The 15,557-nt window shown below is 42.4% G+C and overlaps 1 protein-coding gene across 1 annotated transcript in view; it reads right to left on the minus strand.

Annotated features, from left to right (window-relative positions):
- Window positions 1–345: 345 nt before the first annotated feature.
- Window positions 346–15,557, minus strand: part of LOC120380187 — a 56,086-nt gene continuing 40,874 nt past the window's right edge. The window contains exons 17-26 of the mRNA XM_039497672.1: window positions 14,239–14,357; window positions 11,598–11,726; window positions 11,245–11,425; window positions 10,565–10,700; window positions 7,406–7,509; window positions 7,073–7,315; window positions 4,126–4,443; window positions 2,994–3,157; window positions 1,776–1,900; window positions 346–514 (exon numbers count right to left, since the gene is read on the minus strand). Coding sequence (XP_039353606.1) covers window positions 361–514; window positions 1,776–1,900; window positions 2,994–3,157; window positions 4,126–4,443; window positions 7,073–7,315; window positions 7,406–7,509; window positions 10,565–10,700; window positions 11,245–11,425; window positions 11,598–11,726; window positions 14,239–14,357 — 1,673 coding nt within the window. The 3' untranslated portion in view covers window positions 346–360. The remainder of the gene's footprint in view (window positions 515–1,775; window positions 1,901–2,993; window positions 3,158–4,125; window positions 4,444–7,072; window positions 7,316–7,405; window positions 7,510–10,564; window positions 10,701–11,244; window positions 11,426–11,597; window positions 11,727–14,238; window positions 14,358–15,557) is intronic.

Here is a 15,557-nt window from a genome sequence, read left to right on the forward strand (position 1 = left end):
TGTTTAACTCTGTCACTCTCAATTCACCTGAGGCAGGAGAGTATCCTACAGGCTGAACTTTATGTTGTTACATTTGTTCTAGGACAAGAGTTGCAGAGTAGAGAGGTGAAAAAGAAACACAAATACAGATATTTGAGATTAGACAAGGAAATATTGTGGAAGTAAGAGAAGTCATCCTGTTGTTGTAATGCAGAGAGATGAGCTATTTTCCTGCATTGCACTTCAGAAGGACATTCAGAATGAAAATGTACTAATTTACAGTCATAACTATCACTGTGCAGGGAAAAATGCTTTTTAATTCTAGTGCAGAAATAGGGGATTGGCTCAGTGATCAGAGACATTACAACTATTGCAACTGAATCACTGACCAAGGGCCACATCGATGGTCTCAAAGCCCTTAACATAGGCAAACTTGTCACAAGAGAAGTCCACCTGCAGCTGCATCACACCGCTTCTGTGGGGTGTGAATTCAAAGTAAATCTGTGATCGCTCCCTGGGTGCCAGTGCTGCCACACTAAAACAAAGAAAACATCAGTGAGTTCAGGCTTAGATAGGAAACTCTCCTATTATGTATCCCAGCGAGGCTCAATGAACAAGCTAAATTGGAAAGGAAAAGCAAAGCCACCTATAACTGTCACACCAAAGAGACGATCTGAAGTATCTGAGGGGCAGCCCTGTTTCCTGGGAATTAGCTGGGACTCAAGGCACCTGTGTGAATCAGGAAGCAATAAGAAATGCTAGATTTATAAAGGGAAAGAGATGAGAGGGCGGACAGTGCTACTGCACATCTCCATATCTAGATGCAATACAGAGCTGTCAACTGTCTAGTTTTGAGATTGTTGATTTGGGGCCTCAAAATGGGCAAAAACTCATATTGTAAAGAGCCTCCCCCCGGGTTGCCAGGCACCTGCGTTACTGACACCCCATCATTATCGCCTAGGGGCAGACGTGTGGAGGCATTTGTTTTTTTTTCTTTCCCCTGAACCGGGCTGGTAATTCAGAGGCAAAAGCTTCCAGGGACCCTCTGTGGAATTTCATTTTGCAGACCCCTGTGGATACTAAGGGGACTTTTATAGTTCCCACAAGAAGCATAAGCCAGACCAGCTTATGGTAAAACATGCTGTTAGTCCCAGTATGGAATATTGAACATTGTGGATTCCACACTGAAGAGCTCAAAAAGACAATGCCCAGCAAAACAATAATTAATGGGGCATTCTGCTCACATGCTTTGCAAAGGCACATTTTTTTCCAGGTTCCCATTCACCAATATTTATTTGTTTTAAGGGAAGTCAAAGCAACCCTGCTTGCTTATGCTGGGAGGAAGAAAGCTATGGCAGGCTTTTATCTATCTACTGTATCTTGGACTCATCACTGTACTATCTGAGCAGCTCCCACATATTTAAAAGCATAAAAACAAAGCCCTGCTTTAGGTGCTGCACTGAAGACTCACCCACCTGTTCCATCACATTTCGTCTTCAATTTTTTTAAACAAAAAGTCAAGAATAACAAATAAATTTCACCTGAAAATGAGAAATCTCCAAAAGTTTTAAGTCACATGTTCAAGACCTGATGACACACTGAGAAGAACACACCCAGCAGATCTGGGCATTGTTCTTCATATGTATTTCCTAAAACTTGCAGTTTCATACTTAGTTTAAAATGCATGTTGAAGATGGAATGTAAGAGTTCTAAGTCTTGCTCACCAAGAAACCAAGGCCAGGACTCTGTCAGTCTTTTATCAAAAGTGATGGACAGATGATGCCCCTTTTACTTACTCTATTTTGATCTCTTGATTCATCAGTTTCACCAGCACCACACAGTCCTTCACTGGCTCCGGGAGAGGATTGGCATACGAGATCTCTACAGTAACAGGCTTGTTCACCACAACCTGTGCAGGAATCTAAATGTGGGGGACAAACTTTTTTGATGATTCACAGTTCTTATGCTCTCTCCTCCCACCCCTTGCAGGACATTTACTTGTGAACAGCCAAAGGTGTTAACCTTTTCAGAAAGTGTCAGACACTCTCCTAGGAATGGAGTGGCAGACATAATGCTGATGTGGGCAGAGCATATTTCTCCTTCAGGGGATGGATGGGCTATAGGTAGAACTATGGAATTTAGCTTCTGGTTGATGTGCATCTCCCCTTTCCTGCCTTTCCTTGGTGCTGAAGCTGGGCTGTATTAGCTGTGCAGTTGAATGGAGGCAGGGAAATGTATATATTTTAAAAGATTTCAGGCTCAGATTTACTCAGACATGTCTTTTTAAATTGGGTTGTCCTTTAGTTTGCTGCCTGATTTTCTGTAGTACAATGAACACTGAACATGCTCTTGATAGTGATTAAAGATGCAAAGCAGTATAAATCAGTCTTCATGTTAGTGTGAATTCAGGCTCCAAGTCTATTTCAGGACAGGGCAATGTCATTTGAGAGCAGCCAGAAAACTACAATAATTAAAGTAAGAATGGAAAATTTATAACTAATCCAAAACAAATGATCTGATGGCACTTGACTTGGAAGGTGACTTGGTAGGGAATGTGCCTGGATACATTTGTACTACAGAAGAGAAAACACAAGTGGTAAATAAACACGGAGAGCCAGGGCAAAGTTTCAAAAGTGGCCTCTGATTTTTTCATTCCCAGCTTGACATCCTAAGGTTTTCTCAAGCTGGGCAACAACAACTCAGTAGCCACTTTTGGAAAACTTGGTCTGGATTTTCACACTTGATCCTAGAATTCCCATTAGAACATAAGAATGGCCATACTGGGTCAGACCAAAGGTCCATCTAGCCCAGTATCCTGTCTTCTGATCATGGCCAATGCCAGGTGCCCCAGAGGGAATGAACAGAACAGGTAATTATCAAGTGATCTATCCCCTGTCACCTGTTCCCAGCTTCTGGCAAACAGCCCATCTTCTGGGCTGAGCTCCAGCCACAAGACTCTGTGAGAACTCTTCTATTTGCTCTCCATTATGGGCAGCAGGGAGACAGCTCTTTACCTTGATGAAGATGGTTGGAGTCTCTAAAGTGATGGTCTTCTCCACCAACATCTTTGCCTCCTGTGTGTGCATGACTTCACACAAGGCAGTCACTAAGATCTTTTTATCATCAGTCAGGGATTTTTCATACTGGGCATAAGAGATCTTTAACTGAATCTGTTTCTCTGAAATGCAAACATATTTGGAAAGTATCAGACTCCAGTAATTTCACAGATGCCCTGGGTGACTTTGTTTTTAGTCTTCTCTGTAGTATGTGTTTACAGGATGGCACAGACAGAGGATGTTTGGTTCCATGTGAATCTCTTGCCTGCAAGCCCTTGCTCTGCATCACTCCTTGCTGGCTGCTGCAGACAGTTCTGTTATCTGGTATAAATTCTATTTTGCTTCCTCAATCTAACCCTACTCTCTTCAATAGGGTGAAAGTACACTGGTGAAACTGAAAGCAGATTTTGGCCCTCTGCATTTAATTGTATACCTGTCCTTATATTACTGACAACTGGCTGGGTACGACATTTGGTCTATCCCTCCATGTATCCTTTTCTAGATTTTTACCTCTGCTGACTGGGTGAAAGATTGGCCCAATTATCATAAGGTCCCTTGTAGAGTAGCCCAATCCCCTTCCTCATTGTCTCATTTCTTACAGTTTTTCTGCTATGTATGGAAAAATAATAGCTTCTTCCTCTGCAGCCCTCTGGGGTGAAGAAGTTCTGTGTATCTTGCACTTGTTTTATTAACCCTAACCTTGTTAAGGAGACATGGAGCTTTGCTGAAACTTTTACTGTATCCTAATTTGTTTTTACTGCATGTATACCCTCCTCCGTTAAATTCTCTTCAGTGATCCCTGTTGACTGAGAAAGAGAGAGAACATAGCCTAGTCTTACAACACTCTTACCCATTAGCCCACCACAGAGAGAAATTATTTTGTGGATATCATCATCTTTTTAACACTATAATCATCATGCTAGTAAAGGATGGACAACCAGATTTTGTTCCTAGGCAATTTTGCAAGAATTGCAAGGCTGACATAGATATGCATTTGGTGTATCTTCCGCCTGTGCATCTGACTGTGAATAGTTATTTTCTCAGTTTAAAAACATGGTTTTGCTGACTGTCCAATCATATGAAAAGTTACCTTCTTTAGAACCAAGATCAACAGATGTGGCTGCCTGCAAGATCTCTGCCACCGCTCTCCTTGTGTACAGGATGGTTGATGCACTCAGGTTCACCTTTACAGGTTTATATTCAGAGGACAGGTTGGTGAGAATTAAGATTAGGTTGATATCTTTGCCAAACACAGGGGGTTCAACTAGCTTGAATACCCCAGAGACTTCAGGTTTTCTAACTGTTTCTGATGATCCCGCATTAGGAGCTTCTGAGAGCCTTTCTGTGAGGTTTGATCCACGTGCCCTGGCACAGGCCTTTTTATACACCTCTCTTTCCTCGTGAGAGCCTGGGTGAAGGGGAAACATCAGTAAATTTCATAGCCATGTCTCCATTACACAGTCCCTAGGTTAAGGTTATAAAGAGAGTCCAGTATACCAGCTCTGCACTACTCACCAACCTGAGGTACCTGCAGATCCCACTTGTATAGTAGCTCCCTGGATCTGGGATTTGCACATCTAGGTATTTGTGATACAGTGAAATGATAAGTCACTAAAATGAAGCACATTGTCTTCCTGCTAATTGCTGGCTCATAGGGCTCCTATTGTCTCCTGTCTTTCACCACAGTATGCAACAGGACTTTGCTCTGTAACTCTGCAGGCCCGTCTGATAACTAACTTCTACACTATAGTAGCATTAAAAACATCCTGATCAAATTTCCAGAAGTGGCCACTGATTTTAGGTGCTCAACTCAGGACGCTTTCATCTGAGCATCTCCAGCGTCCATTAACTTCAGTTCATGCTTTAAGTGCTCAGCACTTGTGAAAAAAAGATTCCAGGTTTTCGAAGTCAGATATCCAGACACTAAAGCACCCAATATCAGTGGCCATTTCAGAAAATGTGTCTGTAAATCACTGATGTCATAGCATCAGCATGATTTAAAACCACAAAAGCCAGGAAGCTAGCCAGTTAGCAGAAAAAAGTTGCTCCTGCTTAGCTTAGCACAGCATTTCTTGCCAGTCTGAATGTTCATCCTATGAGCATTTCATGCCATGAATAAACTAAACTGTATTTTGTGACAAATAAACTTCTAATTGCAGTATTCCAGAGCTATCATGCAGACAAATGACAACATTTGTGATATAAGCTATGTGGGGGATGACACGTGCTCAGATTTTAAACCTGTTTCCATTTAGTTTAATACAGTTTTAATCCTTAAAAATGTGAGTAGTTCCTTGGATGAAAATGCTTGACTGCTTTCTGTGGGTTTGTTACTCTGAGAGGGGTTGTTGCTGCCAGGGCCGGCTCCAGGCACCAGCATTCCAAGCTGGTGCTTGGGGCGGCAAACTGCAAGGGGCGGCAGTCCCTGTCGTTTTGCCCCCAAGCAGCGTGCCGAATTGCCACCGCGGGCGGGTCGGGGGTGGGCAGTCCGTGTGTCCTTAGGGCGGCAGGCGCGTTTCCGCCGTGGCAGCAATTCGGCAGCAGCTTCTATGTTTAGCTGTCTGCTGCGGCTTCAGCTAAACATAGCAGCTGCCGCCGACTTGCCGCGGCCACGGAAACGCGCCTGGCACACGGACTGCCTCCGCCGCCTGCGGCGGCAATTCCACACACTGCTTGGAGCGGCAAAAACTGTAGAGTCGGTCCTGGTTGCTGCTGGAAGTCAAGGAGGTTCACAGCAGCATGGAGCACAGACAGGCTCAGACTCTTGTCGGGAGTAGGTTTGACTCCATCTCTCCACAGGGGGAAATCCATGCTGGTGTCCTGCCTGTGCGCTATTATTGTTTGTTATGTGTATTGTAGTAGCCCCCAGAGGCCTCAGTCAGGATCAGGGCCCCACTGTGCTGTAGAAACACATTGTTAAGACAGTCCCTGACCTGACTCACTTAACAGTTGTATTTAAGACAAGATGAAACAAGTGGGTGTAACAAACATTTGGAGGGAGGCTTAGGGTATAAGTGATAGGAACGTGTGGCTACACAGGCCATAATTAGAAGACAGTGTTTTGTGGGGGACTGAGGATGTTAAAATATGAATAAATGCAACTTGACGCCCATTACTACTTCTCCATCCATCTATAAGGCCAGAACTGCAAGGTGGAGACAGGGCAGCCAAGAGTGAATGTGCACAGGAGTGTCTGGGAGTCAGAGGGGGAAATGAGCCCATGGCTACAGGTAGGCAGGCAAGGAGAAAGAGGGATGATTCACTCTGAGGAAGGGTGAGGTGTCGGGGAGTGGTGGTGACATCTTTCTGATGAGGAAAGGGAGAAAAGGGGCTAGTGGGGAGGATCTGGTGAAGTTATAGGGTAGAAGGGTGACTGAAGAACTGAAACGAGTATTTATCCATCTGAATCTCCTCATGTCACAGTTGTTAGCGTGTTCAACTTTGCTCATTCAAAGTGAAACCATGGAATTGTCCCAGTTGTAAAGCAGAATTAATGACCAATGGAAACAAGCAGAATGATGTTCTTCTGGAACCCTCAGAATTTCAGGATGTAGCTAGTGCATGTGGCTGTCTGCAAGGATCCAGTTCCTGTCATAGCGAATAGCATGGATGGAACCTGGACATAGCCAGTGCTTTGGTGGCACAGAGAAGTCTAGAGATTTCTTATGTAGCTGGTGGTGTAGATGGGACTCAATTTCAATGATATTAGTGGTGTCTTCTACAATCATTTTTTTTACTTCAGTTTTCAGGAAATTTTAATTGCTGGTTTGCTTTGGGTGGCAAAATATATCTGTCAACTCTATGAAGCAATTTATTGCAGAATATTAGCCAGTGCATTTCCTGCTAAAGATTCTATCCAGCGCACAACACCATGAATGTGGTACCCATTGTTTTTTGAAGCAAGATTGAAAACAATATTGCCAGGAATATTGTTCCAAATGAAGCAGAGAAGTGATTAAACCAAAATATGCAACCAGTCCTAACCCTCCAGTGCCAAGAACCCCAAGGGGAAATTAATTGTGATAGTTTTCCTTTACCTTCTGGATATTTATAATTGTTAGTGACATCCACACGGGAATTGCTGCCCACAGCTTTGGTGCTGATGGCCTTGCCAATTCTCTCAGTGTCACAATACACTTTTTTCCTGGTTCCATCTTTGTAGACTATCCATTGGTTGCAGTCAGCATTCACCTCCGTAAACACAAATAGAGTGTCATAGTCCAAGTCTACATCACCTTCTTTGATGGCTCTGACGGAAGCAGGACCACACTGAAATATCCCTAGGGCATGAAGAAAAATCAGCAACCTTATTAGGCACTTTGAGTCTCAGCAAAGGGACATAATTTCATAAGCGGAACTTTATCTGTTACCTTTGCTTTGCTCTTGTGGAGTTGAATCTAGAACCTGCCATCCACTGTATGGTGTTCCCAAGTCTCTTCGACTGAACCAAGCTTCATTCCAGACATGATAATCCCTGAAGGTGAGAATGAACAGAGGTGCGGTTCAAAAGAAGGGCAGAAATCCAGCCAATCAGTCTAATGATGGGACTATGAAGAGATCATTCGGAGGACCTATATATTACCATTCTGGGCACAAGAATGGAGTATGATGCTTTTAAGGTGTTGCTGAGATGTAACATTGAGTCCCTTGGGATTGTAATAGAACATGATAGTATCATTTTCCCTTAGGGAAGCTATCTGGGTATTACTGGGGTTCAGCCTCTAAGAAAGAGCATCCTGGGAGGGACAGTGACCCAGACGAGTCATGTGACTACTAGGACTATATAAGAAAGCATCTGTAACTCAGTTAGGGAGTCTCCAGTTGGAAACATGACTTGGAGGGTAGCTCTCAATTAAGGAAGCTGGGTAAACCTTGGCCCAGGAGGGGCTTTAAGGGAAACCTGCAGGGAGAAGGAGGCACCTGCAGAACTAGAAGGTGAAACCTGGGGAAGGGGTTCTCTGTTGAGAGAGTGAGAGAATTGGGGCTGTAGTCTGTGAGAGACAGGTCACAAAAAGGACCCTGAAAGGTGTGAGAGCAAAAAGGAAAGGCCGGAGGCAATATAGCACTGGTAGGGACTTGACAGCTCAGTTAAGAACATAGAATATAATAATGGCCATATTGGGTCATCTAGCTCACTGTCATGTCTTCTGGCAGGGGCCAGTGCCAGGTACTTCAGAAGGAATGAATAGAACAGGCGATTATAGAGTGATCCATCCCCCTGTTTCAGGCTTAGGACACCCAGAGCATGGGGTTGTGTCCCTGACCATCTTGGCTAACAGCCATTGTTGGATCTATCCTCCATGAACTTATCTAATTATTTTTTGAACCATGTTAAAGTTTTGGCCCTCACAAGATCCCTTGGCAATGAGTCCACAGGTTGACTGTGCATTGTGTGAAAAAATAGACTCCTAGACTTTAAGGTCAGAAGGGACCATTATGATCATCTAGTCTGACCTCCTGCACAATGCAGGCCACAGAATCTCACCCATCCACTTCTATAACAAACCCCTAGCCTATGTCTGAGTTATTGAAGTCCCCAAATTGCGATTTGAAGACCTCAAGCTGCAGAGAATCCTCCAGCAAGTGACCCGTGCCCCATGCTGCAGAGGAAGGCGAAAAACCTCCAGGGCCTCTGCCAATCTGCCCTGGAGGAAAATTCCTTCCTGACCCCAAATATGGCGATCAGTTAAACCCTGAGCATGTGGGCAAGACTCACCAGCCAGCACCCAGGAAAGAATTCTCTGTAGTAACTCAGATCTCAACCCATCTAACATCCCATCACAGACCACTGGGCATACTTACCTGCTGATAATCAAAGATCAATTGCCAAATTAATTGCCAAAATTAGGCTATCCCATCATACCATCCCCTCCATAAATTTATCAAGCTTAGTCTTAAAGCCAGATATGTCTTTTGCCCCCACTACTCCCCTTGGAAGGCTGTTCCAGAACTTCACTCTTCTAATGGTTAGAAACCTTCGTCTAATTTCAAGTCTAAACTTCCTAATGTCCAGTTTATATCCATTTGTTCTTGTGTCCACATTGTTACTAAGCTTAAATAATTCCTCTCCCTCCCTAATATTAATCCTTCTGATATATTTATAAAGAACAATCAACTTTTTATGTTTGTATTTACACCTGGTGTCTATTAATTTCATTGGGTGACCCATGGTTCTTGTGTTATGTAAAGGGATAAATACCACTGTCTTCACATCATTCATGATTTTATAGACTTCTATCAGATCCCCTCTTAGTTGTCTCTCTTGCAAGCTGAACAGTCTCAATCTTTTTAATCTCTCTTCATACGGAAACTGTTCAATACTCATAATAAATTTTGTTACCTTTCTCTGTACCTTTTCCAATTCTAATTTTATTCAGAGGCCTCAGGATGGGGAATTTCAGAATGGAAGGAAAGAGGAAGACCCAATCCCCTTCAATCCTGTTTTATCAGGGTAAGGAACCAATTAGTCCTGGTGAGAACAAAAGGATCACTGATTCAGTCCAGGGAGGGCAAAAGACTACTGCGTTATGCCCTCCATCAATAAATGGACTACTGGTGCAAGGAATAAGCCAAGAAATGTGGCCAACTATTAACATTTTATTGTGAGTCTTGTGATATCTGGTGTTTTTCTTAAAGCCCCACATGATGGAGTCATGTGGTTGTGTGAGAATCTTAAGAATCTCCACTTTCATTAAAAAAAATCTAGCCCAACTAGTTGTAGAGAAAAGCAGGAGAACATGAAGTGAGTAGTCTAAAGGCTCAGAAACCAGAAGGCAGTTGAAAATGAATCCAAAATGTATTTTTAAAAAACCAGCAACACAACATGATTTTTAAACTAGTATCATGACTTTTTGGGCCTGGACTCATGATTTTTGAACACTTAGCTATTGGTAATTCTGGACATGAGCTGGTATTTTAGCAACAGGACAGAACTACTGAACCTGGGGAGGGTTGGAAGATAGTTGTTTGGTTTTGGACTGGTTTTTGTGTTTGTTCCCGTATGGGGAACGTCTAATTTTAAGGCTGGGCAACAAACTTTGGTCACCTATTCACCGGAGGAGACTCAAGAATCCAGTGAAGGAGACTGAAGCATAAATGTGTGATGACAAGAGGTCATTACAGCAGTAAACCGGGTAAGAGCATGAGAGAAACAGAAACGTGACTGCGTGGGCAAGAACGAGTTTTTTTATTTATTTATTTATTTATTTTTTAGAGATTGGTTGGTGAGGTTTGGTGCATGAAATCTTAAACTTCTTAAATTACTACTAATTTTCAAGTCGTATGGGTGCTTTGCCAAAGGAAAACCAGATACTGTTAACTCAAGAGCAAAGTAGCTCAGTGTAGTTTCCTTCCAATCTGGAAACTGTTTTATCAGGTTATTTTTTTATATGAAGATTCTCTGATTTCCTTCAGGTCTGTGCTGCTGTTGTGCTGTGTTTACTAGTGCAGAGACCAGAGCAGCATTGCTTTTATGGTAACTGATGCCCTATCCCTAAGTGTTGTTGAGATACAGAAGCTTTTATATTTACCATGAGGAGTCTCTGCCGATGTTAAGGCTCTTTCCAGCACTGTCATAGTATTTATCAATACTCAGGTTTCCATCCGCATCATGGGCAGAATTAAAGTTTGAAATCAAACGAGTTGGAATCCCCAAACATCTCATGACTGAAACACACAAATATACAGAAATGCTCCAACTGTCTTATTGCAAATGTTTAAAGGCTAAACATCCTGTTTCTCGGCCATTCCAGACTGACTAGTTTCACTGGCTGTGACTAATCAGCATTTTCATTGTGTTTCAAGCACAGTTTCCAAGTGCTGAGTGAGTCATTTTGTGTTTCATAGGGTATGTCTACACTGGAGCTAGAAGGTGCAAATTGCAGCTCAAGGAGGCATACTCATGCTAGCTCTGATCAAGCTAGCATGCCAAAGGAGGTGTAGATGCAGTGATGTGAGGGACTATCCACCCTAAGTAGGTATCTAGGGTATCAGATGGGATTGTACTTAGGGTGGCAAACCCCTTCCTGATGTTTGCACTGCCAGGGCTCAACTTCTATTTTTAACGCTCTAGCTTGGTCAGAGTTGGCATGGGTATGTCTCCCCAAGCTGAAATTTACCCCTTCCAGCTCTAGTGTATGCGTATGATCATGAAGTGATGAAGGTTACAGGACACCTCCATTTCAATAGCATTATTTGTTCTAAGATGTACCTGTGCACATCACGCCTGCAAAAACCCAGCACTGGCCATACTGGACAGGCTTGTAATTCTCTTGACGCCACTTCCTGAGGATCACCACACTACCATTCCATCTGGATGGGTTTTCATGCTCAGCAAAACTGTCATTCCAGCTTCCCTCCAGCACCCCGTTATCATTATCATTCCCGTTGATCTAAAATATGAGAGACATAGAATTAACAAAAGGAGGAGTCCTGTGTCAAGTTCTTCCATCACATTATTCAGACACAGATGGTTCTGTTGGACTTTGCTGAGTTCCACGATGCAGCTACTGCTTTTTGCTGGTAGACGTGTTTGAAACCAAGAGCAAATAACCCATTCCTTACCATTGAACTGATCACCCGCCCCACATATTTAGGGTCTCCTCTGCGGAACGTATCAGTGACTGGGTCCTGACGACAGTACAGGCTCAGATCCAGCATAGTAAGGCAGATATTTAGAATATCATCTTGGAACTGTAACCAGAAGAGACAAAGCCTTGTAAAGAGAGAGTTAATTTTTCAAACAGAATTCGAAGATAAACTCCCCAGCAACTTTTTCTTTCTGAGAAATCCAAACACAAAGATGTACTGGGATTGTAGGTACACAAAGCCCTCTGGCTGGAGTGAAGGGACATAATGGAGGGCTTGCACATGGACACCAGACTGGAGAAGTATGGTATAATCAAAATAAGCCAAATTCATCCTGGTAACTGTTTGTTTCAATGGAGTTACACCAGGGATGAACTGGTACAGTAGATCTGTATTGCTCCAATGGTAATTCAAGCAAGGCAAATTATTGTATTGATTAGATTTGTATTTGTATCCTATGGGCTCTAATCTGGATCAGGGCACCTTGATGCTTGGCACTACATAAACATATAACACAGAGAAAGTCCTTGCCTCAAAGACTTTACAAACTAAGTCAAGCAAACTGATAAAGCCCAAGGAAATGGAATGTTAGGAAGAACCTGTCCCTTCCTGCAAGTTCTTATGTGGTGCACTGCAGGGAGGGCAACATTATTGTCCTCCAGTGAAAGTGTGAGCTGAGGCTACTCAGAGTTATAAACTCAGGATGTAATCCTCTGCAATGAATGCAAGGTTTAACTCCCTACCACACCAGCTTCCTTTGCACCTGCTGACTTACACTCCATCCCTTTTTCACCCTGCTCTCGTGAGTAAGTGAAGAATGGGTGTCTAATAAGATACGTGTATAAGTACCATCCTCAGTTTGCTATTGAGGTGCTTAGGTGTGTACCTTCCTCTCAGGCAAAACGTCTGCCTATACATGATGTAAGTGCACTCATTAATACTGAATTGGGATTCCTTTGTCCTCTTTATAGCTGCACTGAACAGCAGAATTGTCATACATAAAATCATGGTCAGAAGCATAAGATATTCTTGGAAATAAAGCAAATAACCTGACTCCCCTAAATAAACAGGTACAGATACCAAAGAGACAAATGTGCATAAGAGAACATGAAATCAAAGGTGGGATAAAGACCTGAGTTCCCAAGTACATCTCCTACAGTTGATACAATTGCAGAACTACTAACTGTGGTATCAAGTATCAGAGGGTTAGCCGTGTTAGTCTGGATCTGTAAAAAGCAGCAAAGAGTCCTGTGGCACCTTATAGACTAACAGATGTATTGGAGCATAAGCTTTTGTGGGTGAATACCCACTTCGTCAGACGCATGTAATGGAAATTTCCAGAGGCAGGTATAAGTATGCAGGTGAGAATCAGTCTGGAGATAACGAGGTTAGTTCAATCAGGGAGGGTGAGGCCCTCTTCTAGCAGTTGAGGTGTGAACACTAGGGGAGGAAAAAACTGCTTTCCTATCACTTATATCAGCTTCTGTACCAGATGACTGAAGGATAGCTAATGTGATGCCAATTTTTAAATAAGGCTCCAGGGGGGATCCTGCAGATGATAAAAAAAATTACTCAAAATAGTTAAATCCAAATAAGAATGTGAAGAGTTATAAAGGGATCTCTCAAAACTAGGTGACTGGGCAACAGAATGGCAGACATGGGGAGGGATAGCTCAGTGGTTTGAGCATTGGCCTGCTAAACCCAGCATTGTGAGTTCACTCCTTGAGGGTGCCACTTTGGGATCTGGGGCAAAATCAGTACTTGGTCCTGCTAGTGAAGGCAGGGGGCTGGACTTGATGACCTTTCAGGGTCCCTTTCAGTTCTATGAGATAGGTATATCTCCATATATTATTATAATGTTGATAAGTGCAAAGTAATGCATATTGGAAAACATAATCCCAACTATAATACAAAATGGTGGAGTCTAAATTAGGTGTTACCATTCAAGAAAGAGATATTGGAGTCATTGTGTATAGTTCTCTGAAAACATCCACTCAATGTGTAGTGGCCATCAAAAAATCTAACAATGTTAGGAACCATTAGCAAAAGGATAAATAATAAAATAGTAAATATCATAATGCCACTGTATGCATTTGTTATGCCCACACCTTGAATATTGCATGCAGTTCTTGTTGTCCCATCTCAAAAAAGATATATTAGAATTGGAAAAGGTACAGAGAAGGGCAAAAAAAACTGATTAAGGGTATGGAACAGGTGCCATATGAGGAGAGATTAAAAAGACTGGGACTGTTCATCTTGGAAAAGAGATGATGGTTGGCGGGGAATATGATAGAGGTCTATAAAATCATGAATGATGTGGAGACCATGAATAAGGAAGTCTTGTTTACCCCTTAACATAACACAGCAACTAGCGGTTGCCTGATTAAATTCATAGGCAGCAGGTCTAAAACAAACAAAAGGAAGTACTTCATTACCCAGCACACAGTCAGCTTGTGGAACTCATTGCTGGGAATGGACAAAAGGGATTGGATTGCTTGAAGATTGCTCTTCTGTTCGTTCCCTGTGAACCATCTGACATCATCTGCTGTCAGATGAGTGGATGCTGGGCTAGATGGACCATTGTTCTGTCCCAGTATGGACATTCTTATGTTCTTACCTGCCCATAGTACCATCCTCTAGCTTCAATATAGTTGGCATTTCCGATAAAGATGATTCCATTTTCATCCAGAACATATTCCTGTCTTGCATCTTCATTAGCTATGTGGACATCATCACCTGAAAGCACAAAGTTAGATGTGCTGTTGCACCTATAACTGAGGACATTGTAAGAGGGTTCAGTGTAGCTTATTGATTGAGAGGTCACATAACCAAGCTCAATCAATTTATTAATCAATGATGTCGAAGAAAAACTCAGTTCTCACTTTTTGTTTGGATGCAGCAAAATCAAATACTTTATTATTTCTTCTCAATAATTATGGAGGAGAGAGAGAGCCATAGGACACAGGGTCCTGTCCTCTCTCTCTCTCTCAACTCAACAACAAAGCTTTATTTTTTTTATTTTTTTTCAAAATTTATATACATATAACAGAAAAAAACAAAAAACACATTATATATATATATTATTCTTCCTCTCTCTCTAGAAAAAAAAAAGACTGCAAGACTGCACATTGCAAGGTCGTCACAATAACACACACACAATTCTCTTACTTTTTGCTTATCTTTCTCCACACACACACACCTAACTCAAACTAACTAACTACTAACTAAATTTCATTTCTCTTCAAAACCTTGTTAATTATTTACTGGCTTCCACAATGATTATACATCAAAAATTAATCAGCACTCTCTACAAAAAGGGTTAATACTTGACCAAGTCCACAGAGAGAGGTTGCAGCTCACTTATGTTCCAACTTTCTCTCTCTTGATCCTGGATTTTTATATCTTGCTTGTTTACAGTATTTTACTTGTCCATTACATTTTGCAGTTGGTTACATGTTTACATTATCCAATCATATGTTAATGTCATTTCTGTGGTTAACATTTCCTGCACACCTGCAAGATTCAAGTTTCTCCTCCCTCTCCCCCATACATTTCCAATCTATGGGCAGTATAAAACTCATCTGAGTCATTTTCCATTATTTCTCTTTGCATAACTATGCAAAGCTTCACTCCATCATGTCTACCTATTTCTTTCAGTGAGAAGTGGGTTGCTCTGGAACTACTCCATACGAAGTTAGTCAGGACTCTGGGGGAGTATACTTTCTCTCTGTGAGCAGACTGTCTCCACGGCAAGAAGCTTACACAGCTTCAACCTTCCTGGGTCTGACCTCGGAGCATTCAGCATCCCCTTCTCACACCGTGCGCTTCCCACAGTGAGTCCGCACAGGCGGGGTTCCTGGGGAAGCCAAAGAGCCCTGCACCCCACCTCCACAGTCAGACATGACTCTCAGCCAGCTAGTAAAACAGAAAGTTTAT

This window comes from Mauremys reevesii, linkage group 13 (assembly GCF_016161935.1).
Source record: "Mauremys reevesii isolate NIE-2019 linkage group 13, ASM1616193v1, whole genome shotgun sequence".
Classification (NCBI taxonomy): domain Eukaryota; kingdom Metazoa; phylum Chordata; order Testudines; family Geoemydidae; genus Mauremys; species Mauremys reevesii.